The 23,574-nt window shown below is 47.5% G+C and overlaps 2 protein-coding genes and 1 long non-coding RNA gene across 4 annotated transcripts in view; 2 read left to right on the top strand and 1 right to left on the bottom strand.

Annotated features, from left to right (window-relative positions):
- Ppp1r16b (protein phosphatase 1, regulatory subunit 16B) overlaps positions 1 to 11,163 on the top strand; it is a 97,193-nt gene extending 86,030 nt beyond the window's left edge. The window contains exons 9-11 of one of the 2 annotated variants that reach the window (XM_005392527.2): positions 359 to 488; positions 581 to 749; positions 6,269 to 11,163. In XM_005392527.2, coding sequence (XP_005392584.1) covers positions 359 to 488; positions 581 to 749; positions 6,269 to 6,778 — 809 coding nt within the window. In that variant the 3' untranslated portion in view covers positions 6,779 to 11,163. The remainder of the gene's footprint in view (positions 1 to 358; positions 489 to 580; positions 750 to 6,268) is intronic. The other variant, XM_005392529.2, reaches the window with a different exon arrangement.
- Positions 11,164 to 13,844: 2,681 nt separating this feature from the next.
- The window catches only part of Fam83d (family with sequence similarity 83, member D), a 24,323-nt gene continuing 14,593 nt past the window's right edge, over positions 13,845 to 23,574 (top strand). Inside the window, exon 1 of the mRNA XM_005392523.2 lies at positions 13,845 to 14,354. Coding sequence (XP_005392580.1) covers positions 13,869 to 14,354 — 486 coding nt within the window. The 5' untranslated portion in view covers positions 13,845 to 13,868. The remainder of the gene's footprint in view (positions 14,355 to 23,574) is intronic.
- Positions 18,787 to 23,574, bottom strand: part of LOC106149417 — a 29,336-nt gene continuing 24,548 nt past the window's right edge. Inside the window, exon 2 of the long non-coding RNA XR_001235595.1 lies at positions 18,787 to 19,068. This is a non-coding gene — a long non-coding RNA (uncharacterized LOC106149417). The remainder of the gene's footprint in view (positions 19,069 to 23,574) is intronic.

Below are 23,574 nucleotides of genomic sequence, written 5' to 3'. Positions count from 1 at the left end.
TAACACATCTTAATTCTTTTTACTTCCCCCGCCCCTCCCTCCCACTCTCCTCCCTCTATGTCTTGTGCCTGAGAGTTGAGGATTCTCCCAGAAACTGTCAAATAGGAACATAAGTCCCTTGGTCCTCGCTGGGAAGCTTGGGTGTTGTAACTGCATGGAATCTGGGTTTCCTGTTCTCTCACTCCTGTAATGATGTGCTTGCAGCCAGGAAATGAGGCTGGTGTTTTCTCCCACCCTGTGTGCCTCCCAAGAGTCTTGGAGCTTCCAGTGGGTTAGAGTGACAGCTCCTCTGGCCTGGAGCATCCTCTGGGTCACAGCTCCATGCCACACCCCCACTACTGACTTCTGTGTCCCTTAGACCTGTGTGAGGAAGAGGAGTTCAAGGTCCTACTGCTGGAGCTCAAACACAAGCATGATGTAATCATGAAGTCACAGCTGAGGCACAAGTCATCCCTGAGCCGGAGGACATCCAGTGCAGGCAGCCGTGGGTGAGTCAGAGGCAGGGCATCCAGGTGTCCCCCTGCCTGTATCTGCTGTGGTACCCAGGCACAGGCCTCCAGCACCCTCTCTGTCCCCTCAGGAAGGTGGTACGTCGAGCCAGCCTGTCGGACAGGACCAACCTGTACAGGAAGGAGTATGAGGGAGAGGCTATACTGTGGCAGCAGCGGAGTGCAGCCGAGGACCAGCGCACTGCCACCTACAACGGGGACATCAGGGAGACCAGGACAGACCAAGAGAATAAGGACCCAGTGAGTGACCTCATGCCCTGGCCCAGTGTCAGCCGCTGACTTGGGAGGACAGGGTGCACCCTGGTTTGGCTTCTAATCTGAGAACCTTCCGAGGGAAGCGGCTGACCCTAGCAGCTGGATCCTGTCTGATGACAGCCAGTGTAGTTACTGAGGTCACCGTGGGGCATGTCAGAGTCAGAGCTGGGAGCTTTGGCATGTGGGGCAAGGGTGCGCCTCATAATTGACAGGGAGAGAGTGACTGCTGTGCACCCATCAGATGTGGGTTCTAGACTTGCCAGAAGAGAGGTTCAGCAGGGCAGTTACTCCAAGAGCTAAGGGCATTAAAATATTTTGCAGGAAATAAAGCAAGATGTGAGAATGGTGTTTATCAGAACACATCTAATTGGAAGACATTTTCTGGAACACTGAGTGGGGTGTCGGGAGGACCTCTGACCAGCCTGCTCAGAAGTAGCCTGCAGTGGTCCCAGGCTTTGAAATATTTTCCTAAGACGGTGCATGTTTACTTCCTGTGGCTGCTCTGACATATTGTGGTGGCTCAGGTGTTCCTTGACTTTTGTAGTCTGAATTCAATCTCTGCCCCTGTCTTCATCGGCATTCTTCCTTGCATCTGTGTCTGTGATGGTTTTTTTTTAAATAAGGAGACCAGTGGTTTAAGGGTTTCCCCATCCAGTAGGACCTTATTTTAATTCAACTAATTACATTTGCAAAGAACCTAGTTCCAAATAGTCACATTCAGAGGTTCTAGGTGAACATGAACTTTTGAGGGACATGATTGAGCTCAGTTCCAACCCAGTCAGGTTCACATACAGGTGCTTTCTTGCTGGGTGAGGAGAAAATGTTCAGGGCCGGAGAAGAATTGCCAAAGATAAAAGGGGAGAAGCAGGCTCTCCCATGAGTGGTCTGCCTTTCTGGTTCTCCCAGCACACAATGAACAGGTGAAAACATTTCTAGAAGATATTGCTTAAGTAGGATGGTTAGCTGCCCTGAATGCCCATATGTCTCAGGGGGACCCTGCTTCCCAGCGGGCACAGGGAGGTCACCCACAGGCTGTCTCATCTGCAAGAGTGAAGGTGCCTGTTAAGGGCCTGCCCATCAGAGCCAAAGCAGCCTGCGTATGGAAATGGTACATCTGGAAGCTTTGTTCTTCCACCCCTCAGCTTGAGGGGTAGGGAAGAAAGAGTTGTAGATGAAAACATCACATTTCAGATGCTTCCCAGGTATGCTTTACTTATTCTTTGTGATTCAGGTGTATCTTCTGTATGGTGTGGTACCTGTCTTAGTTACTTTTCTCATTGCTGAGGCAAAATACCTGGCACCCAAAGTTAAAGGAGGGAAGATTTACTTCAGCTCATAGTTTGAAGAGGTTTTAGTCCATAGTTTGTTGGCTCCAAGACAGGGTGGCATAGCAGAGGGCTATCGCAGAGGAGAAGCAGTCCATGGTAGGGCAGGGAGAAAGCAGCACGCAGCAAGCAGCCCTTCCCCTTTTATCCCACCCAGGCTGCCAGCCTTTTGTGTGGTGCCACCCACACTGAGGGTGGGCTTTCCCCTTATCCATACCCAGAACTATGCGAGACCAATCAGTGGGCTAATTTAGTTATCATACCCTTAATCCACATTCACACACCCTCTGAAAAGTCCCATCTATGAGTGAATGAAGTTTGAGGGGGCACCTAGATATAAGGCATAACATTCCCCCCCAAAATGCACACTGTAGCAGCTTTAAATCTGAAATGCATTTATCAGTGGACTTTTATAAATGTGTACAATTAGATGAATGCGTAGAATACTTCTGTCACTGTAGAAGACTCTCACATTCCCTCTCCAGGTCACTACTGAAGATTAGTTTTGTGTACGCATATACATGCATGTGAACAGGTCTGAGCAGGAGGATGTCTTTGTGTCTAGCTTATTTTATGTCTGTGAGATTCATACATGACATGGCATATAGCAGTGGTTGATTTTTTTTCACTGCTCTCTGGAGTTCTGTTGTTTGAAGATGATCAGCTCTTCATAATTGTGAGTTCATCTGCAGATTCAACCAATTTAAGACTAAAAATATCTTTCTTAATGGTGTCTATAGTGAACATGCAGACTTTTTTCCTTGTCATTATCCCCTGAACAATACACCATAGTATTTCTATAGCATTTATATTGTATTAGGTATTATAAATAATTTAGAGATGATTTAAAGTATATGAGAGGAAGTGTATAGGTTATTTGCAAATATTACATCATTTAAGTAAGATGCTTGAGCATCTGAGGGTTTTGGTTTCCACAGAGAGTCCTGGAACCCATTCCCTGGGTATTGACAGACGACAAAATTAGTTTACCTATCCATTCTCCTATAGGTGGGCATGTGGATTATGTCTAGTTTTCAGCTACCATGAATAAATCTGCTACAGTGTGCATTTTTGGGGTAATGCAGTATGGAATAGGCATTTTTAGCTTTAGGAGATGCCACCAAGCATTTTCCAAAGTTGTTGTACCTAGATCCAGGCATTTGAGCACACAACTGTAATCCCAGTACTCTGGAGGCTGAGGCAGAAGGATCACTGTGAATTTATAGCCAGCCTGGGCTATATAATGAGTTCAAGGTCAGCCTGGAATATAGGGGAGAACCTATCTTTAAAAACAAAAATGAGCTGGGCATGGTGGCACATGCCTGTAATCCAGCACTTGGAACGCTGAGGCAGGAGGATCATTGCGAGTCTGAAACAAGCCTGGACTACAAAGTGAACTCAAGGCCAGCCTGAACTGCATAGTGAGACCCTATCTCAAAAAGACAAAAAAAAAAAAAAAAAAGAATAAATTAGTAAATATAAATACAGTGGTTGTACTTATCTACTTTCCTATCAGCAGTGTAAAAGTGTTTTTTCACTCTTGATATAATCAGTCCTTTTCATTTGAGCCATCCTTGTAGGGTTGCTGAAGCAGCTCACATTTTAATCTTCTGTTCCCTGTATGATATGTGCTGTTGAACTCCTTTTTGTGTGCTTATGGGCTCTTGAATTATCCTCTTTTATGAGGTAACTTTTTTGTCCTTTTTTATTGAGTTATCTTTTCCTTACTGATCTGTAACTGACTGAGATACTACAAGAGATCTTTATACGAGCAGTTGCTCCTCTTGTGTTTGCTTTGTCTATGTGTGCGTTCAGGCCTCACAGGCCCCAGGACTCTCTAAAAGTGCTCATTGATGTGGAGTTCCAGTAATCATTAAGCCTGCAGGAAACAGGGTATAGATATTGGGATACTGGGGACCCCCTTCGATAGGCTTGATTTTCTTTTCATTCTAGTTAATTTCTAGGGCTTCCTCATCAATGCTGCAGCTTGTTTAGTGCTAGGTGACACCAAAGATGGACATCTTTGCCTCTGAGGCTGTTTTTCAGGGCTGGGGAAGAGTTAGGTTATAGAGATGACATTGTCAGAGCAGACAGTCCTTATCCCAGGGCAACTCTCAGCCAGGCCCCACACAGATCCCAGCCCCAGCCCTGGAGGAAACAAGATCACAGGACACAGCCACAGAGCTCAAAACATGTTCCTTTTTCACCCTACCCCTTCTAGGCTTTAGGTGTTGGCAAACATGTGATAGTCTCTAAGGGAGGAATTCTCCAGTGTGGTCCTAGGGCCAGCTGCATCAGTATCACCTGGGAACTTATTAGAAGTACAACTTCTCATGTCCTGCCCACGATATACCAAATCAGAAGCCCTGGGCCAGTGCCTAGTACTTCTGTTAATCGATCTTCCAGGTATAGGTTCTGATGCATCTGATGATATGACAGCCACTTATCTAAGAGAGTGTTTGTTCAGCTTGCCTCCCATATCAGACACCTGCCATAGTTCTGCCTTGGAAGCCCCTAGGGCTGGCTTTGCTTCAAGCTTTGGCAAAGCCAACTTCCTGGTCCTGGTCACAGGACCAGTATGACAGCCCTAGTCTCCTCAACCATGGGTCACAAATTTAACTGTGCAATAAAATCAGCTGGGGAGCTCTTCCTTCCCTCCTTCCTTCCTCCTTGTCTTTCTCATGATGTCTAGGTTGTGGCTTAAATGGACTAAATATGAATCTCTGGGGTTAGAGCTGAGGCATTGTCCATATGGTTTGAATTTTTAAGTTAGTAGGCTTTATGTTTTTGAGCAGTTTGAATTCTACAGAAAATAGTAAGCGGAAAGTACAGATGATTTCTATGTACCTTTTCCTACACTCTTCCCAGGCTCCCTTTTTTATTAACATCCTGCTTTAGCATAGTACATGTGCTACTGAGTCAGTTGATACATCATTGTTAACTAAACCCTAGAGTTTACGTGACAGTTCACTCTGTGTTGTACATTCTGTGGGTTTTGACCAAAGCCTAATGTGTCATGCAGAATACTTTCACTGCCCTAAAGTCCCCAGTGCTCCTCCTATTCATCCTCCCCAAACCTGGCAATCACTGGCTTCCTGTCTCCATAGCCCTGTCTTTTCCAGAATGTGTAGCTGGAATCATATAAACTTTCAAAATATGTGTCAATGTGATAGTCAAAAGTTGTATTTTTGTTTTGATTTTTATGTTATGAATTAATATTATTAGTAAGGTTGAATATTATTCCAAGGTTTATATGCTATGTATATCCATACGCTTTGCAGTGAGCTGTAAATGAGTGTTGTTTGTTTTTTCTGTTGGGCTTTTAAAAACTGACTTTTAAGAGCTCTTTGTATTTGGGAAACTAGCCCCTTTGAGATCATATATGTTGCAAATATTTTCCCAGTTTGTTTTTTTAGTGTCTTTGACTTTGTATAAATGATTTTTGCTATGCTTTGCATCTTTGTTATTGTCAAATGTACCTATCTTTTATTTTATAGTTGCTAGGCAGCAGTTACTTTTCAAGTGCTTGTTGTCCAAGGATTCTTGTGCCTAAAGGATCCCTGGGTGAGAATCTTTGTCATGTGAGGAGAAGATATGCTGGGAATAGAGAGGAAGGTTTATGAAGTGTTTATAAGTGGCCAAAAACCTAAGTAAAATTAAGTTAGATAAACAAGAAATTTCTTGGCTTACATAAATGGAAAAGTTTGAGGCCAGATGGATCCAGGGGGTCAAAACACATCTCTAGTCTTTCTTGATGTTAGCTTTTCTCCCAAGCAGAGAAAGCACCTTTGCCATGGTGTCTCTCCAGCCCTAGGTTACACCATTCTTACCTCCCACAGCTCCCACAGAAACTTCTCCTTCCCAGTTGTTCTAGCAAAAGTCTAGGGGTTGAGTTTCACTGAACCAATTTCAGTTAAGTACTCATTTCTGGACCAATACCTGTAACAAAATATGTTGATTAGCCAGGCCTGGGGCCATGACTCAAGCCCCTGGAGCAAGGATAGAGGCTAGCCAGCTATACCAGAACACAAAGATTAGTGATGCCCCAGAGGAACACACAGGCCCCACTACCCCAGTAGAGGAAATGGATGGAGGACAGGTCTACTCCTGCCCTGGGCAGAGATGCAGGTAGGTGCAGATCTTCTAGGCAGTTGCTAATGTTGTCCTTCTTGCCCTCAGAACCCCAGACTGGAGAAGCCCGTGCTGCTCTCAGAGTTTTCTACCAAGATCTCGCGGGGTGAACTGGATGGGCCCATTGAGAACGGCCTCCGGGCTCCGGTCAGTGCCTACCAGTATGCACTGTCCAATGGGGATGTCTGGAAGGTGCACGAGGTGCCTGACTACAGCATGGCCTACAGCAGCCCTGTCATGGCTGACACCACCCCGCCGTGGAGTGGCTTCAAGGAGCAGAGCCCCCAAACGCTTCTGGAGCTGAAGCGGCAGCGGGCTGCAGCCAAGCTGCTCAGCCACCCCTTCCTGAGCACCCACCTGGGCAGCAGCATGGCCAGGTCAGGGGAGAGCAGCAGTGAAGGCAAGGCGCCCTTGATTGGAGGCAGAACTTCACCCTACAGCAGCAATGGGACCTCGGTGTATTACACGGTCACCAGTGGGGACCCCCCACTCTTAAAGTTCAAGGCCCCCATAGAGGAGATGGAGGAGAAGGTCCACGGCTGCTGCCGCATCTCCTAGTCTCCTCGTATGGAGGAGAGAGATGCCTCAGGGAGGGGCCCCTGGAATCTGGGCCAGTCCAACAGCTCTGGCTGGGGGGCATCACAGGACAGCTGGGGAGAGGTAGGCTCTGCTTTCCAGAGGAACGCTCACCCCACCTCCCACCCAGCTCTCCATAGCAGCCCCACTCCCCTCAGTTCTGCTTCCTGCTGCATTGTCTGCCATCGGAAACCTAGTGGCCCTCGCTCATTCTGCTGTCTGATTTGGGGAGGGCAGGCTTGGGATCCCAGTTATGCTCTGGTAAAGTCTTCTTGGGACCAGTACTCCCATGTCTCTCTCTCTCTCTTTCTCTCTCTCTCACACACACACATGCACACACACACACACGCACACATATCCTTTCTTACAGTCATTGCACACATGTAGGGATGACACACCTGGGCTCATGGGAAGCAGGTAGGACTAAAATGTGTGGGCTGTTCCCAAAGGGATTGAGGTGAAGAAATCTCAGCACCACTGCCATGTGACCCAAACAGGGGAGGAGCCTGCCCAGTTGAGACCTACAATCCTTCTTAGAGTCATACTGGGGCCTGGGCCACCATCCACACCTGGCAAGAACAAGAGGTCCTCTCTGTGTTTGAAGGAGCCAGCAATCTGTGTGAGTTAGAGGCGACATGCACAGTCCTGGCCCTGCAGCTTTGCTGAGAGCTGCCTTCCTGTCTCACGTCAGGAGGCAGGAGCTGTGTAAACTACTCAGGGGCCAGAAAATATAGAGGTAGGGGAGGGTTGCAACAAAGTCAGTCTCTCCAAAATTTCATTTGGTAAAACCATTCTTTTAGCTTGTAAACTCCAGGTGGGAGGAAACTAAATTTGCCTTCTCTTATGCTGGTGTCTCACCAGGTTCTATTGCTAGTGTTGGAACAAAATGAAGCTCAGTGAGGAGCTTCTGCTGGAGGCCTTTTCCCGGGAGAGAAGGGAGTTCACATTTGAGAACAGCACTGGTTAACAGTGACACAGCCCAGTGCCCTGCAGTCTTGGCAAGATGCAGGCTGTTTCAGGCCAACCCATCTCAGCCAGCCCTCCTTAGACTGAGCCATCCCAGTGAGCAGTTGGGGCCACCTGCGCCGCACCCCTGCCCCCTCCCGCATCCCTTGTCAATGGTGTGTGCAGAGTGAATGCTCAGCATCCCTAGCTCAGCTTTGCCTTTCCTGGAATACTTGTGGGGACAGGTTTGGCCCTCACGAGTTCCTGCCTGGTCCTAGGGCTCCCAGCCTGCTCCTGCTGGTGTTATGACACCCCAAGGCTGCAAATCCAGAGTGTCCGTGGCCAGCACCCTATACTGCATCAAGGAGAGCAATGGCAGGGCTGGAAGTGGGTCTCACCCTAGCCCGCCAGTTCTGTAGGCCCAGTCTCCCTGATGCTGGGGAGGGTGGACTCTTGCCACCTCACTGTTGCATTATATCATGAGCTCCTTTGAAACTGTCCACGCAGTGGACACTGTCCACAGGCTCAGCCAAGATCTTTTAGTGTAACTAACAAGCTGCAGGTTTGTTCCCTTCTCTGTGCCCCTTTAAATTGTCTTTAAAAGTCTTCAGCCCTGAATGGTGCTGAAATGTCCCTGGAGCTGACTTCAGCTACAAGGCGGGAAATGCCAAGGGCAGCCACACGCTCTCAGGAGACAGTGGTCCCTGAGCAAAAGGGCCAGAAATAACACAGGCCTCCAGACCACTCCTCCCTGCCCTCTTCTTCCTGGCTTCCTGGCTCCTTTAATTTGTTCTAAAGCTACCTCCTTAGAGTTCTGAAGGGCCCGTTAGGTCCAGATTCTGAGGTGGGGAACAGATCTGGGTGCCCTTTAACCTGCATCTTTCTGAACCTATGAGAAATTCACCCTGACTGGCACCTGGACTAGGGCAGGCTGGAGCTAGAGGAGTCCCACTTGTGCCACAGCCATAGTAATAGGGTCTGCTGTTCGTCAGCCTTAGTCCCCTCCTGTGGCCTTCTGTGTCCCCCATATTCCAGAGAAAGCAGGACCTCAAGGGGCCTGGCTGATGCTTTACCAGGAGGAGGGCAGCTAGGGCAGAGAATACCCATGGTGGGTGCTGGGGTCATAGGAGGTCTCCCAGCAACAGGCCACATCCACCCCAACGCTAGGGTAGGTGCAGTGGAGAGGCAGCTCAGGAGACTGAAGATAGGTGTACATGGTACTTGCTACATCCCTGAGGCCTGGGGTGGGTGCTCCATCATCTCAGCCTATGAGAGAAGCAGCAGATGCTCCAAACACACATAGGATTGGCTTTAAAAGTCTTCAGCCCTGAATGGTGCTGAAATGTCCCTGGAGCTGACTTCAGCTGTAAGGTGGGAAGTGCCAAGGGCGGCCACACGCTCTCAAGAGACAGTGGTCCCTAAGCAAAAGGACCAGAAACAACGCAGGCCTCCAGACCACTCCTTCCTGCCCTCTTCTTCCTGGCTCCTGGGCCTTTACTCTCCACCCAGAGAGTTGGGAATCCCAGCTGATCTCCTCCCTCCCCCAGGAAATGGCCTCAGACAGAGGTGACTCCTAGGCTGTTTTAGCTCACGTTTTCCACCAGGGATAAGTGTTCTCTGCTAGGGCTTCAGGTCCCTGGGGAGCCTTCCCTGAGTATTGAGCAATAAGTTGGGGATCCTCCAGTGAAGACGCCTGGGTCATCCATTTATTCACTGATAACTTACTGAGTAGCTGCGACAAACCAGGCACTATGTTAGGTTCTACAGATGAAGGAGGAATAGGAAACAGTGAGGACTGCCTTTTCCGGTTTTCATCCCTTAAGGACCATGGGCATCAGCAGCCTTGCCTAGTGCACCTGAGCAGAGGACTTTTTCATTTCCTGGAATCATGAGAGTATGAACCCTTTTATCTAGGAAACAGTTTCATGAACACCCATGGATACATTATCCACAAAGTGCACATGCTGGATCTTGGGTTCCAGGCAGACACCATCCCAGGTCCTTCTGGAACCTTCAGGGATAGCTGCCTTCAGGTCAGTATCTCTGGGGGACAGTATAATAGCAGTCTGAGGTCAGTGTGTAGAAGAACAAGGAGTCTGCCATTTGTTGCCACATGCATCTCTAGTTCTTAAAATTTTTGTCTTTTGCTCATTTTTGCTCATTTACCACATAGTCCCCCACTGTACCCCACATGCATCAGGGGATGCTGGGAGAGAAAGCAGCTGCTCCTTTTAACATTCAGCCTTTCCCCATGAATCAACCTCTGTTCCTGGTAGGTGTGGATCAAAGCTCTGGAAGCCTGGCAAGGTCAATCAGATACCCAGCTCCTGCTGCAACCTAGCCTGGTGGCAATTCCCAGCAGATTAATGGAGGCCACTTCTGAAGCAGGTGCCATAATTCTCAGTGTGAGTCTGGCCCTTGTTCCCATCTTATGCCTCAAACAATTGGAAATTGGTGTCTATCATCAGATTGTGAGTTTCTGGCCAGTAGCTCAGGGAATCTGAATGAACCGTAGGCCTAGGTCAACTGAAAATTTCAGAATATAATTCTCCATTAGATATGCAACATTAATAAAATTGCTCTGCACTGTTTGATGAATGTCAATGGATCTATTTCCAAGAGGCTTCAAAAAGTTAATCAGGGTGTGGCACCTGTCTTGGTCCACCAGTTTGCTAGCTTTGTAGTAACATGAGACTCTTGGTTCTTGATGTCACACCCTGATCCTGGGCTCTCTCTCCAAGCTGCTCTCCCAGAGTAAGACAAGGGGATACATCGCAGGAAGGGGCTCCTTACAAGATGCCCAGAAGTACTGTATGTAACCCTTGTTATATGTAGCCTGGGGACAGCTTCCCCTCCCCTAGCACATGGAAGAGCAAAGGGTCACATGGTTAGTAGACAGCTCTGCAGAAGTGATTCCCTTTGCCAGAAGCTATAGGCCTCTCCTCCCCAGGAGTCTCTTTTTGGCCAGAGGAGTTCTTCCCATGGGCATCGCAAGTGCCACCATGCGGGACCTGGCTCTGCACACCTAGGAAAGTCTGCAGACCCCCAGCCCCCCGCAATAATTCACCAGACCAGAAGCCACTGATGTACAGAGAACACTTAAGAAAAATGTATTTTATGTGAAAAAAAGTTAAAACTCTGTATACTGTATCAGCAGCTTTGTGTAAAAATGGCAATCAAGAGAGTCTAATATATTTAAAACTTTTTTTAAAAAAAATCCTCATGGATCTTTGATATTGTATTGAAGTAACTTCCAGGTAGCTCCTTGCCGTGCGGCAGTGGTGGGCCTCACATCCAAGATAGGCTTTGGCCATATCCCAAAGGGGCACATGCCTCTGGAGTTGCTTCCAGCTGCCAAGGCCTGTGATGGAATTCGCTGTTAAGAGTTTTTAATTAAAATTATTAAATTCCTTTTAATAACACCTGCAAGTGTGACTGTGTTTATTGCTGTGAGCTCAGTTGAACTGGGGTGACTTGAATTTGCAGGAAGGTGGTGCTTGGGATGGAGGGTCGGTGCTTGCCTTCACCGCAGTGGGCTCTCCCAGGCAGCCACTGAAGCAGAGAGAGTGCTGGAGGTTCAGACATGCGGCTGATGTCTTTCTAGATTGGAAGATGGAAAAAACATGATAAGTAGTTGAGAAGGGAAAAAAAAGTAGATGGGAGTGAACTTCATTCTGTCAAATACTCCTTTTGAAACTATATGAGGCCCAACAATAGCATATCAAGGTGTGATCAAAACATACAGTGACTATTTAAATTTAAAGCATGATTACAGTATCAGACACATTTCCATTAATCTCAAGATACTCCCCCTCCCTTCAAAAACATTCCATAATGCTTGTTGCTTTCTGAAGCATTCTGAAGTCCTCTTTTGTGTGTTTACAAGGTATGATCAAAAACATAGTGACTGCTGCTGCAGAGTCCCATGCAATGGAAAGGCAGGCTTGTAAAACTATTATGGTCTGTCTCATCTACCTTGTTCACTGAATCTGGCACCGTGCAACTTCTAGCTTTTCTTCAAAGTCAAAGTGCTCATGAAAGATAAGTGTTTTGAATGGATTCAGGACATTGAGGTAGCCACAACATAGTAACTAAAGACATGAAACAGAACTTAACAGCTTCAGAAAGTGGCAAGAACAGTAGAATAAATGTGTTCAAAGCAAGGGGGAGGGGGCTGGGGATTTAGCTCAGTGGCACAGAGCCTGCCTGGCAAGCACAAGGTTGTGAGTTTGATTCCTGGTACCAGAAAAAAACAAAAACAAACAAACAAACAAAAAGCAAGGGGGAGTATTTGAGAGGGATTAATGCCAATGTGTCTTTTCTGTAATTAAAACAACAAAAAATTTATACATTTACTGTATTTTTTAAAATCACACCTCATATATGTAACAAGGGGCACATTCTCCTCTGTTCCGTTCTTTTTTTTTTTTTTTTTTTTTTTTTTTTTTTGGTTTTTCTCCGGTACCGGGAACCAAACTCACGACCTTGCGCTTGCCAGGCAGGCGCTTTTGCCACTGAGCTAAATCCCCAGCCCCCTCTGTTCCGTTCTTGAAGTGCACTGGTTTGCCCTGTGCTTTCCCCCTAACCCTCTTGTCTTTCTCATTGAGCTCATAGTGGGGAAGTACAATACCTCATTCTATAACAACAATACCACAGGTGAAGCCCTGATTATTCTTAGGTAAAGAGCCATAGACAAGCTCTGTGGTCAGACAACCATAAACCATAGATTCGTTCTCTTCACATGCAGAAGTTTGTTGGTGTCTTGAAAGAGGATGCAAGCTCTTGGATGCTGGATGCCAGCAGGCCTCAGGAACCCTTCCAGTTATCAAAGATGGCAGCTCTGGACAATTCTCTATTATTCACTTTCATTCTCTGGCTCCTAGCTGCCTTCAGTGTTACCAGCCCCAGCTGCTGGCTGCTTTCATAGCCAGTACTCTTTGATGTGACCCGCTCTTGAGAGAGAAATCACACATAATAAAAACCAAAAAACTATGTCATCTGAAAGAGGCTTTAATCGCACTTAATGCTCTAGCTTAATGGGGACAGTGCATAGAATGAAGCTGCTGAGGGTATGGGGAGGTTGCTTACATAGAAAAAAAAAGGTGGGCTTGTTTATGCACAGTGTCCTATCTTTCTGTTTGGTCATGAATAGGAGAGGGGTTCTTTGTGGACCTAATTGAGGGGGACTGCAGGGCGGAGTCATCCGGGATAGGTCACAACTGAAGCAGGCTTCAGCCAAAGCAAATGTCTCCCAAAGTAGCAGTGATGGCGCCAGAAAAAACGACGAAGGGCCGGGTGTGGTGGTGCACGCCTGTAATCCCACACTCGGGAGGCTGAGGGAGGAGGATCGTTGGGAGTTCGAGACCAGCCTGGGCTACAAAGTGAGCACAAGATCAGCCTGAACTGCATAGCGAGACCCTGTCTCAAAAACAAACAAACAAACAAACAAACAAACGGAAAAAAGACTGAGAAAAGAGAGAAGGTCTAACTGAAGTGACTATCACGATGGACCAGTATTTTTTTAACGAACGAACAGTTGCATGTAGGAGATAAAGACAAAATAGTTGGTCACACTCAAGCTCTCAGAGCTCGGGAAAAGAGTCAATGTGCCCAGGAACAAGCGCCAGCCTGTCCAGCCCTGCCTACACCTGACCCGCCCCGGCCTCACGGGGCCGCGCGGTGGGGCAGCCGGCAGAGGGCGCACAGGAATGGCCAAGGGTCCTGCGGTCGGAGCTTCGTCGCCCCGGCCTGCACCGCCCCGCAGGCCCATCTGCTCTCTCTAGCCTGACTGCGCAGAGCTCGTTTTCCAGCAGGCCCGGAGCAGTAATGGCTAAAGCCGGCAGAGAGCCACCAAAGTTGAAATTCTCCAGACAACCCAGTGTAGTGAGGGCCGCGATACTCGTACCCAATTTGGTGAGCGGAGTCGGGGCAGCCAATAGCAATCAGGGGGCGTGTCCTGCGGAGGGCCGTTTCAACAACTTCGCCCCGCCGTTGGGAGGCAGGCAGCCAATCGGAGAGCCGAGGGAGAGCGGCGTGGCCAATGGCGCGGGCCGGTTTGATTCAAAGGTTCGTATAAAGTGGTCAGCTCGGCTGCAGTGCCAGAGCTCGGTCGGGTCGCACCCCCACGATGGCTCTGCGGCCAGAGGTCCTGGACGAGCTACCCGCCTTCTGTCTGTCGCCATGTGGGCCGCCCAATCCAGCCGAGCTGTTCAGCGAGGAGCGGCGCCTGGCCCTGGAGGAGCTGGTGGCCGGCGGCCCCGAGGCCTTCACGGCTTTCCTGCGGCGCGAGCGCCTGGGTCGCTTTCTGAACCCCGACGAGGTGTGCGCCGTGCTGCACTCGGCCCAGCAGCCCAGGGAGGAGGGCGCGGCGGCGGCGGCGGCAGTAGCCGAGGACTCTTTCGGCTCCTCGCACGACTGCTCGTCCGGCACCTACTTCCCGGAGCAGTCCGACCTGGAGCCGCCGCTGCTGGAGCTCGGCTGGCCGGCCTTCTACCAGGGCGCCTACCGCGGCGCCACGCGCGTCGAGGCGCACTTCCAGCCCCGCGGTGCCGGTGCGGGCGGCCCCTACGGCTGCAAGGACGCGCTGCGCCAGCAGCTCCGCTCGGCGCGAGAGGTGAGCGGCCCCGCCGGGCCCTGGGGTCCGCCTCGGCGCCGGATCGGACCGGAGACCCTCCTCACGAGTGAGATTGAGGGCTGCCGGGAGGCGGGCCGGGCCCACTTCCTCCATCCTGGGCGCCCTGCCTTCGTGGACCCAAGGTTCTCCACTCGCCCCATTCTGCCGGTCTCCCTTGGATCCCGGATCCCCTCGGTCGCTCTGGCGACAGGGGAAAGTGGGAGGAGTTTCAGCTCCCAGGGGTGCTAATTGTGCGTTAGTTCCAACTCCAAATATTATCCCTGGAGGAGGGACCAGAGGTAATGTGGTTACAAATGTCAGTTAAAATCAAACTGGATTGCAAAATTATCCCGAGCCTCAGCCAATATGAGATTCCACTTTCAGCAGCTTCTTGGACACATTTCAGAAGAGCATCTGATCTAGAGAAAAATTCCTCAAAGATGGGCCCCGAAGACAACTGTGGTGCATTGGGAATCAACTATTGCTAATTTATTTTACTTCCATGTGTTGTATATTGTAGAAAGCAGGTTAACACAGGCGTGGCAAAGTAACAGCCCTGTCCCTTTGCCTACTGCCAGACTGACGGGAAAGTTCTCCTTGGGGAGAGGGGAGTTGTTTTCATAAGCTGGGGGTGTTACAGGTAACAGTGACCTCCTAAGGCAAACACCCCTGCATTAGATGGGTCTCTATTCACAGTGGGTTTTGTCCTGCTATCTTAGTGTGGCATAGTAGAGGTACAGCAGGAGGTCTTGCCCAACTGCCAGCAGGGTGCTGGGCATCAGGGAGGAGGAATGCAACACAAAAGTGGGTGTGGCACCAGTTTCTTTAGTGTGGAGCCAAGGTCTGCTCACTTGTTGAGACTGGCAGTGCTCAGTTTCCCGGCCTTCAGGCTGTCCCAGGGACGCTGCAAGCAAAGCCCCAGGCCGCTGAAAGACTTGGAAGGCCACCCTGGACTGCGGGTGAAGGCACCTGTACATCAAGAACAATGATGGCGGTTCTTTGCCTGACTGATGGGGTTGTAGTAGGAGAAGATGCTGGCTTTGGCTAGGCTGGTATCACCCTTGTGGTGCTTTGGGTGGATTTAAAGTCCTTTTGAAGCTGCAGACATTTCACTTATGGGTTCATAAAAAGGTTGAAAAAGATGGAAATGGCCCAGTTGCCCGTGTAGGTTTGAGTTCCTAAAGCTGTCCTCCAGGAGGCAAACTTGAGCCTGTGGATGAGTAAGAATAGGTTTCCATAAAAGGCAGAGACATGAATTGCCCCACCCCAAACTTTAATGTTAGTGATGGGGCACTGGAGCTAGAGACCAGATGGAAAAACTGTAAACTGCTGGCTTTAGGAGGCGTAAAGGCTGGACTCGCTTTTCCTTTCTCTTGTGCCATGGGCATTTTGTGATGTTCATTCCTGGACAGACCGCTTACACTGTTGTGTTCTAATCTTGTTAACACACTCTTCTCTCCCAGATTGTACATTAGGACCCTGGGCAGTTTTAACTGAGAAAAGTGGTACATTACTTTAAAATCAAATCATATTTTCAGTGTATCTAACATGCCAAGTTCCTTGCTTATTCAGTGCCCACTGTGTATCACTACCACAGATGGGGCCACAAGGGAAGGCATGGTCCTTGTCTATGCTTCAGAGTGGACAGTTTGCTGGTGGGAAGGCGTGACAAGGTTGCCACTGGCAGTGAAGAGGAGCTGAAAGAAAGTCTCAGGAGTGGCGGTGGCCTTGGAGCTGGATCCAGAGGTTGGATCCAGAGGATGCATGGAGCTTGCCCGGTGGGTAGGGGCCAGACTGGAGGCAGCCATGTTCTCCACAGCTGGAGCAGAAAGTGCATGAAAGTTACTGGTAGGAGAGGAGCTTGAGGCAGGAGATAAGGGCTCTGCACTCTACTGAAGGGGAAATACGGAGCTATTGAAGGTTTAGTAAGGAGGGGCCATGATCAGATTGGTGTCCTGAGTAGTAATTCTTGCAGGTGTATGGAAGGGGACGGGTTTGAGAGGAGTGAGACTGGTGTCCAGCGAGGCTGTACAGAGGAGGCCAGAAGTATCTATGTAGGAGTAGAAGGTCTGTGCTAGGACAGCACAGGTAGGCAGAGTTGATAGGAATTGGTGATTAGATGCACTGGAGGAGAGGGAACAGGAGAGGGAGGTAAAGGAAGAATGAGGAGAGTTGAGATTTTGTTAGCTGGAGTAGGCCTCTATGCTACTAAACTGCAATACAGGAAGGAGAGTACTGCTGAAGCCAAAGGTTGTAGATATGAGTTGGATTTGAGACATGCTGGGATTTGAGGTCCCAGAGACTATCGCTTCTGTAAGCAAATAAATAATCTTACTTCCTCTCTGCCAGATATTATCCTAAGTAATCGTAAAGTAAGTGCAGATATTATCTGCACTTCACAAATGATAGAACTGAGGCATAGAGAAGCTAAGTTGCTAAGTCGTACAGATAGGGAGCAGTGGAGCTGGGGCTCAGCCTAAGGCAGTCTCTTAGCCACCATGTTCTGCTTGTGCCCTATGGAGAGAAGGAGCTGTCCCTGTCCTTACGGAGCTCATCCTCAGGCAGACAGAGGCTTATGGTGGGATATAACAGAAGGCTAGGCTGGTGGCCATGGGGTGCTATCGTCCTGGAAAGCTATTCTTATGTACGCAGGAGTGGCTGTGTCCCTGTGGTCACAGCCTTTGAAATCCATTACCTGTAACAGCTTGGACCACGAAGGCGCACATCTCAGGTTGCTTCGCAGATGAAATGAGAAGTCTTTGTGCATCTGTATTCAGCTCACAAATATACTCCAGAATGATATGACTGAGCACTTTGCAGTGTGAGTTTTCTTGCTTTAGCTGGATTGTCTCATTTTACCCTTCTGACCCTGGGAGGAGGCCATGATTAAAGACAGATCAGGCACAGAGGAGTTAAGTAACTTGCCCAAGATCAGAGTATGAGGCTCGAGCCCAAGTATGCGCGTGATTCCAAGACTCACACTGTTAATCCCTACTCTACACAGCTTCCCTGCTGTGAGCGGCAATTGGTATTTGTATAGTTTGCAGCTGGCTCCAGGTTGTTAACAGTTTCTTAAAGATTTGGATTTTTGAGTTCCATATTCATGTTTTCTAAATAGGAAAATGATGACAGTGCTTGACAGTACCCTTGTAGGGAAGACTGGAGGGGAGGTCAGTTTTAAGAGGAGGAGGCATTATTAAACTAGCAGAGACCTTCCCCAACCCATCTAGTAGGAAGGTGTCCATGACTCCTAGAGGACACAGGTTCTGGACTTTAGGTTTTGTAAATTTGCATGCCTTTTGCATTCTACCTGAGGAAGGCAGAAACAGATTATTTTGTACCTGAAGCAGAGAATATATGGGAGTCTTTGGTGGGTGAATGAAGTACTTTCAATTTCATGTAAAGGACCCCATGAAATGACCCACAGAGAGGACCAGGCTGTGCTGGAGCAGGGTCACACCTTTATTTGCCTTCCCTGAAAAGGATCAAGTACCAACCTGCATTTTCAGGTGTGACTCTGCAAGGATCAGGATACAGGCTCAGGAAGACAGGGTCACTTGGAACATGGGAGGACCTAATCCTGACATTGCGGCCTGAATGGATGGCTCTCGGATAGACTACACAGAATCATTCAGGGCTTCTAACACATAAGGGGTGCTCAGTAAATAGTGGGTAGACCTATTGTATATGCCTTTATTCATTCAGCCTCATGCTTTTGGAGTTGGGGCAAGTGAAGGAGAAGGCAGAGGTAGGAAGGACAATGAAGTGGCTCAGGTGATTCTTTCTGTCTTTCCACTCGAGTGGCATTTATCCCTGGGTGGGCACAATGGCTTGTGAACCTGCCAGCCCCTCCCTTGGCTCGCGTTCTATGGACCTTTCAGAGTGAGGCGTCCTGAGTGAGGTGCATGATAGTTGTAAAGTATGGCTTGAATTTAAGCTGATCACTTTCCTGGTGCTCACCTGAGCTTCAGCAAAGCTGGAGGAGATACTGTACTGGACCTGTTGTGAGTTCATTAAGTTTGCTTCCTAAGGAATTTTTAGGGTGATTTTGAACTATACAGGATTTCTCCCCCTGTGTACTTGCTCTAGAATCTACCCCTATCCTACTGTATCTATTGTTGAATCATTTAGTTTTTTGTCTCTGTCCCAATCACAGTTTGGTGGAGCTGTAGCCTGCTGCCTCAAAGTGCTGCCTGTCCTCATTTAAGGATGTGCTTTGCTTTGCAGTTGTCTAGCTATTTCTGACTTCTTTTCTTTCTTTTTCTTTCTAGATGAGGTTTAGCTGTGTTGCCTAGGCTGGCCTTGAATGCACAGACCTCTTGCCTTATCCTTCCAAATAGCTAGAATTATATTCGTGTGCCACAGCACCCAGCATTTCTTGGCATCTGCTTTTGTTTTTATTGCTTTGTGGAAAAGAAGATTGAACTCAGGGTGAACTCTAGCATTTTTAATTTTATTCTGAGACAGGGTTTCCCTGAGTTGCCCAGATTGGCCTTGGATTTGTAATCCCACGCCAGGCTTCTTAGTGTGGGAGTCCACAGGCTAAGCTCATCCTACCAGGAGGTTCTGCACTCCTCATGAGTTTCATTCTTGCCAGCTGCCATTCCCGATGTGCTTTAGTTCCAAAGAGGCAACTTCTGCTGTGATCTCATCTCTGGCATCCTTTTGATGACCCAGGCATCAGTGGTGGCGATCTTGGCGTAGCTGAAGAGTCCTGCGGGAAGGAATAGCAGCTGAAGAATCTGTTGGAGGCCTCTGGTGCATATGAGGATGTGTTGAAGGCCTTCCTGATCTTGCTCAATTCTCCTCATTACAGTAGCACCTGGGCAGTGTGATCAGTTCCTGTCCCCGGATGTCGGGATCAACCCAGAGAGGAATGATTTCTCAACCTCACCACTGCTGGCATTTGGGGTGGGGTCATGCTTTGTTTCAGGGGGATGTCCATGCATTGTAGTGAGGTAAGATAAAAGAAACAAAAATGGGTAAAATAGAGGACAAGGAAATCATAACTTAAAAAAATTGTACTTTAAAGACTGCATCTTTGCAGGAACCAGCTGCAGTTACCAAAGGCAATGCATATCACCACTGCTTTGGTTAAATTTAAACTCTTCCCCTACAAGCTCCACCAACCCAAAATTCCTTAAGAATAATAAAAGTCCATAAATTGGCTTAGTTGGGAAAGTAAAGTACAGAAGCCTGATCCTAAGATAAAGGAGCAGGTTGTGTGAATCCCCCAAAATATTCAAATTTCCTATTTTTTAAAAAGTCTGTATTTGAAAAATGGGCAAATACTGTTGAGGGGGCACATTTTCCCATGCTTTTCCATCCTTTCAAGAGAGGCATAAATGTTCCTAGTTGCAAACTATAATGCCTCTCATTTTTCTGAACACCCACACTCCCCTCTTGAACGTGTTCTACAACTCTGATAAACCCTTCCCAAGCCTTTTACTGACCATCCTGAAAAATCTTTCTCTGCGATGGGAGCCAGTGAACAAGAGGCTGAGGCTAGGTTCCTTGCTTCAGCCTCAGGGACCCTCAGACCCAGCCTGGTGACAATAGCATACTGAGTAGCATCCCTAGCTACTAGTAGCACCCTGCACACACACTCCAAGTAGTCATGACATTCACAAAAGGGGACAGTAGGGAATTACTGCTTCTTGGCCACTTTCTGTTTGGGGGGATCAGAGTGTTGGAAAGAGAGTGGTAAGGGTTGTACACCTTTGCAAATGTATTTAATGCTACTGAATCACACATTTATTTATTTATTTATTTATTTATTTATTTATTTTTTGGTTTTTCTCCGGTACCAGGAACCGAACTCACGACCTTGCGCTTGCCAGGCAGGCGCTTTTGCCGCTGAGCTAAATCCCCAGCCCCTGAATCATACATTTAAAAAGTAAGATGGCAAATTTATGTTTTACCACAGTTTTTTAAAAGTTGCCAACACTGGGGCCAAAATCCCCACTTATGAGAACCTGACCTGGAAGAGCTCACTAATGCCCCATCATAGTGTCACTACGTGACCCAGTACAGCTACTGCTTATCCCTTCCTTTTGATTTTAGGTGTTAAGGATTTTAGAATCATTAGCTTTTTTTTTTGGATTGTGATAAAATTATACATAAAATAATTTATTATCTTAACCATTTTTAAGTGTACAATTCAGTGGCATCAAGGATATTCTTAATGTTGTATGAATGCCCCTGTCCTTTCCCCAAACAGAAACTCTTTAGCAAGAACTCCCCATTCTCCCCACCTCCTGGCACCCAGCACCTTCCTCCTGGCACCCAGCACCCTCCTCCTGGCAACTGTTCTTTGCCGTTTTGTTTATTTCTTTCCCCAAGCATCTGTAAGATAGTAAGAAAGCTGCAGAATTATTCTTTTATACACATGGGATTTGTTCTCAGAAAAAATAAAACAAACCAAAATGTAGTGAGCATACTGACTTCAAAAAAAAATCTTTATGCAAATGATAACTTTTGGAGGGGAGTTTGTTAGTATCTAGCAAAATTTCAGTTGCTGTCCATTGACCTAATAATTCCTCTTCTCTGTGTCTATCCCCAGAACACACTTGCAAAAATATAAGTAGATGTATGCAGTAGGCTATTTGTTTCAGCACTGATTACAATAGCAAAAACCTAGAGAGAGCTCCATATCCATCAGTAGAAGGTGGTGAATAAATTAGTGTTTCTTTGCAATTAAGTTCCCTATGGCTCCCAAAAGGAATGAGGACCAGCTCTATATTCTGATTTGAAATATCTAGCACTGCACTGACCCATTCAGGAGCCATTAGCTACATGGGACCATAAGTTTATATAAATTAAAATTAAACTAAAATTTGATTCTAGTATCATCTCAGAAGCTTCTGTTGGGCCACACTAGAATAAGAACAATGGGAACTGTATGCTACCCTTTATGTACAGGAGGATGGGTTTGAACATGTATAGACACGCTGCTATTCCTACAATACTTACCACTTATCACTTATATTGAAAAGTGGAAGCATAAGCCAAAAACTAGTTGAAGTTATCTTAATGGGGAGAGAGGGAGGAAAAGGAAGAAAAGGTGGAATGGGGCAGGGATGGAAACTAGGTATCTCTGAATGTACCTACCCTGTTTTGTACAATGGATTTTGGAGCCAGGCAAATGTTTTATATGATTATAAAATAAAAACAAAACTTCAAAATTACATGCCCTAATAAAACTATCTCTCTTAATGCCTTTCGCTTTTTAAAAAGCCCAGGCCTAGCTCAGCATGGTGGCACACACTTGAAATCCCAGCACTTGGGAGGCCGAGGCAGGAGGATTGCTGGGCATGCGAGGCAAGCCTGGGCTATAAAGTGAGTTCAAGGCCAGCCTGAACTGCATAGCAAGATCTTGTCTCAAAAAATAAAACAAAAGCCCAGGCCACCTGTGTACCTCATGCTAGGACAGTATAGCTCTACAGCTTTGGGTGATCAGTCCCTCACAAGCCAGTGGAAATTGGCCCCCACCAATGTGCCTGCCTGAAGAGGCACCATGCCACGCTCTGCAGATGGAGAAGGCCCTGTTGCACTTTATCTGATACTTAAATTGTTTATTTTACAATAGCCAGTGAAACCTAGAGTAAACAATACCAGCATGTTTGGGTTTTGCTGTGCAAACAGAATTCTTTATTTTTAGACCCTAAGTTGCTGGAATTAAGGCTGGTTGGCTTATTTGAAGATTTTAAAGAAATCCCAACAAGACAATTTCAGTTATTTTAAAACATGTAAATGAAGAGAAAAAAAAATTTTTTTTCACAAGCGTCTCCAGGAAAGTGACAAGAAGGGGATTGGCTGGGTGTGGAGCCTGAGGCAGGAGGATCACAGGTTTGAGCCCAGCCTAGGACACATGGTGATTTAGCAAGACTTTGTCTCAAAATAAAAAATTAAAAATGAGCTAGGGAAATAGCTCATTTTAAAGGCCCTGGGTTCTGTTCCTAGCACTGGGGAAAAAATGGGAGGGAGAGGGGTTGATGGTGCCCCATGGTCAGTTCAGGAATTCAGTGGTTGAGCTGCTGTTGGCTGCTGGCCAGGCTGACACCTGTTTGAATGTGTACCTCTGGCTGAATTCCAAGCATGCTGTACACCTAACCTTTCTTTATAACCCTGGTTGCAAAGGGAGGGAAATGGGTGCACAGGACAGGAGTGATGGACATGTACTTCCTGCTTCATGGAGAAGAGCTGGAATGAGAACTGGAAGAACTGGCCCCAAGTGACCCCTTGAGGTTGCACGTGCCGGTCAGAGCCCTGACCATCCCAAATGAAGGGTGCGTGAATCACGGACTTCAGAGCCAGAGGAGGCCCTGTTTGGAGGACACTAAAGTTCAAGTAGAATGACTTCCCCAGGGATAGTGGCAGAACTGGGACCAAGAATATAAGTAGCTGCCATTTGAGGACTTTTTGCCTCTTTTCACAGTACTGCGTATTGAACCCACAGCCTTCACACGGAGCTACATCCCCAGCCCATTTTTTTTATATCAAAAGAATAAAGATTTTTATTAATAATTGTAAGTTGCATTCAATAGCCTCCAGATACACCACACAACAATCCGTCGATGGTCAGTCAGATCCAACAGCAGTTCATTCTTCACAATCAGGGCAGAACTCCCTCTAACTTACAGTAAGATCCTACTTGGCTCTTGTGCCTCAGGCCATTTTTTATTTTGAGATAGAGTCTCACGGAGTTTCCCAGCCTAGGCTTGAATATTTGATTTTCCTGCCTCAACCTCCCAGAGTGCTGGGATTACAGGTATGCACCACCATGCCTAACCTTGAGGGCTTTCTGTATGCCAGAAACTACTAATGACTTCTTTCATTGACAGAATCACCAAACAATACAGGGTAGGTAGTGTTACTTGCATACTATGGAAACCAGTATAATTTAACATGCTACAGCATATGCGGTTCTCCAAAGTCGAAGTCTGACTAAGCCTGTTCCCTGGACAGCTGTGCTTCCCGGTGTTTCTTGGTTTGGTCCAGTTCTGCATTATTAGGCAATACAGCTATATAGAGAAGGGGTCCAGTGTGCCAGGGAGTTCTAAAGTTTTCTTGGTGTTTGTTCTCTTAGTAATTCTATAGTGGGCTGGGGATATAGCTCAGCGGCATAAGTGCTTGCCTGGCAAGCCTGAGGTCATGAGTTTGATTCCCGGTACCAAAAAAAAAAAAAAAGAAGCAAGGGGACCAGTTCCCTTGTTCCAGC

The sequence above is a fragment of the Chinchilla lanigera genome, unplaced genomic scaffold (assembly GCF_000276665.1).
Source record: "Chinchilla lanigera isolate Chin_1 unplaced genomic scaffold, ChiLan1.0 scaffold00044, whole genome shotgun sequence".
Taxonomy (NCBI): Eukaryota; Metazoa; Chordata; class Mammalia; order Rodentia; family Chinchillidae; genus Chinchilla; species Chinchilla lanigera.
The sequence above is the reverse complement of the archived record's forward strand: the minus strand, read 5'-3'. Positions and strand labels throughout refer to the sequence as shown.